Source organism: Crocodylus porosus, unplaced genomic scaffold, assembly GCF_001723895.1.
Source record: "Crocodylus porosus isolate Cpor-Errol unplaced genomic scaffold, CroPor_comp1, whole genome shotgun sequence".
Lineage (NCBI taxonomy): Eukaryota > Metazoa > Chordata > Crocodylia > Crocodylidae > Crocodylus > Crocodylus porosus.
In genome coordinates, this window is record NW_017728931.1 from 78,652,529 (window position 1) to 78,654,534 (window position 2,006).

The following is a 2,006-nucleotide window of genomic DNA, read 5'->3' on the forward strand; positions in this document are numbered from 1 at the left end:
TGACTATTTTATTGTGCTTTGTCAGAAAACCAAGGTTTGAAATCCTATTTCCTCTCCTCTGTCCTAGGTAGTGTCTGTTTACTTTTGAGGTGTTTTACAATGGGAATGAAACCATAAAAATATGACTCCTGTGGACAGAATGAGAGAACGTTCTCTACGCAGAGTCAAAGATAACGCCTGATAGTTTTTCTAATGCTCTAGTTAATAATTACCTAGGGAATATGCATTGTTTAAATAATTGTGACTAGTTTCCCTCAAGACTTCTGTTTTTTGTATCAGAGAATAGAGCATAGAACGTCCCCTGAGAGTTTTTCTAAAGGACTACAGCATAAAAAAAGAAGACTTTTCTGTAATTTTGGTCGCTTTCATTGCTTTTAAAAATGGCAGGTGTGAGCAGCTGTATGAAATACTCCATGTTCATCTTCAACTTTTTCTTTTGGGTAAGTTGAATTTTAAATTATTAGTGGCATATAGAACAGAGTCAGAATTATTCAGGGGATATAACAATATAGATTATAAAAAGCAATAAGATGTAAGTGGAATGAGTATACAATTGTAGGTGCAGTGGGGAGGAAAAATAGAGTTAACTTGTGTTAATTGGCAATTTTTCTATAGTCTCTTGTCCTGTTTCATAATAGATGCTGAGTAACCATCTCTATTTCCTATACATCCACATTTTGAGAGGCTTAGGCCTTTTTATTCCATATCTCACGTGTCTCTTATTTCAAGGGACATCACTTATTTTGGTTATCTACATGCAACATTAATGTGACCTCTTCCTGCTTTACTGTTGTAAATTATTTTTGTCAAAAGTGGAGAATCCTCAAAGTGAGGGATGTGGAGAAAATGTCAGTCTGCTGAAATTCAAATTTAAGACTTGATGTATGACAAAAAGCCAAAATGAGTAACAGAATAGCCTTATTCATGAAGGAGATTCAATAAATAGTGACAAGTGTGTTGCTAAAGTGGTATAGATTTGAGGTAATAACACCAAGGTGAATTGTGAAAACATAAAAAATATTGGAACGTGGCCGGCCTAGTTTAGAAAAACAGTGTGAAGCCTTCTGATTTTTTGTTCAAAACACTTTTGCAAACTTACTGTGTTGTAACTGGTTTGTAAGACTTCACAGATCCCACAGTTCTGGAAAGGTGTGAGAGAAAATACTTTTCTCATGTTTCTTTCTTGTTGTCAACCCTTGGGCAAGACATTTGTTGGATTCTCAAAAGGTTTGCTGAAACCATAAGCCGAATTAGTAACCATACCATGTGACTTGCCCCAGAAGACTTTTCCCAGTGAAAAGATGACAGATAAAAGGAACCACAGACACTAGCATCAGAAAGTGTGTAACTAAGTCAGACAGAACAAGAGAAATTGCAGAAGTCTTTAATAGTTTATGGGTTTCATAAATAAACATCTAATAATCCACTCTTGGTTTGTCTCAGTCTCAGCCAAGATCGTGTTTCAATGTGTGTTAAAGTTTGAGCTGAATTTTTTGCACAATAACACTTAAAAGGGCACAAAAACACACTATTTTGAAATTCTGCTCCACAAAACGTATATTTCTGAGTGTATTTTAAATATTTTGCTCTATATTGTAAGCAAATCTCAAAGGCTGGTTAGGAAAGCCTAACATACTAACTGGCATGTGCGTGTAAAGCATGACCTATTGGAGACTCCATGAAAGTACTTCAGGCTAGTTTCAGCTGGATTTCCCTTGTAGATCAAAAGAAGCTGTTCAAATTTGCTGTTCAAATTTGCTGATGACACTAAGATGTGAGGGGATGTGGGCACGCTAGAAGGGAGGAATAGGCTGCAATCGGACCTAGACAGGTTACAGGGGTGGGCAGATGAGAATAGGATGGGATTCAACACAGACAAGTGCAAAGTGATGCACCTGGGGAAGAACAACCGGCACCATACCTACAGGTTGGGGAACTCAATTCTTGTCAGTACAGAGGCGGAAAAGGATCTTAGAGTCATCATTGACTCCAAGATGAACATGGGC

The 2,006-nt window shown here is 37.2% G+C and overlaps 1 protein-coding gene across 2 annotated transcripts in view; it reads left to right on the plus strand.

Annotated features, from left to right (window-relative positions):
- The first annotated feature begins 225 nt into the window (after positions 1 to 225).
- Positions 226 to 2,006, plus strand: part of TSPAN8 (tetraspanin 8) — a 35,418-nt gene continuing 33,637 nt past the window's right edge. Inside the window, exon 1 of one of the 2 annotated variants that reach the window (XM_019543211.1) lies at positions 226 to 440. In XM_019543211.1, the coding sequence (XP_019398756.1) occupies positions 381 to 440 (60 nt within the window). In that variant the 5' untranslated portion in view covers positions 226 to 380. The remainder of the gene's footprint in view (positions 441 to 2,006) is intronic. The other variant, XM_019543209.1, reaches the window with a different exon arrangement.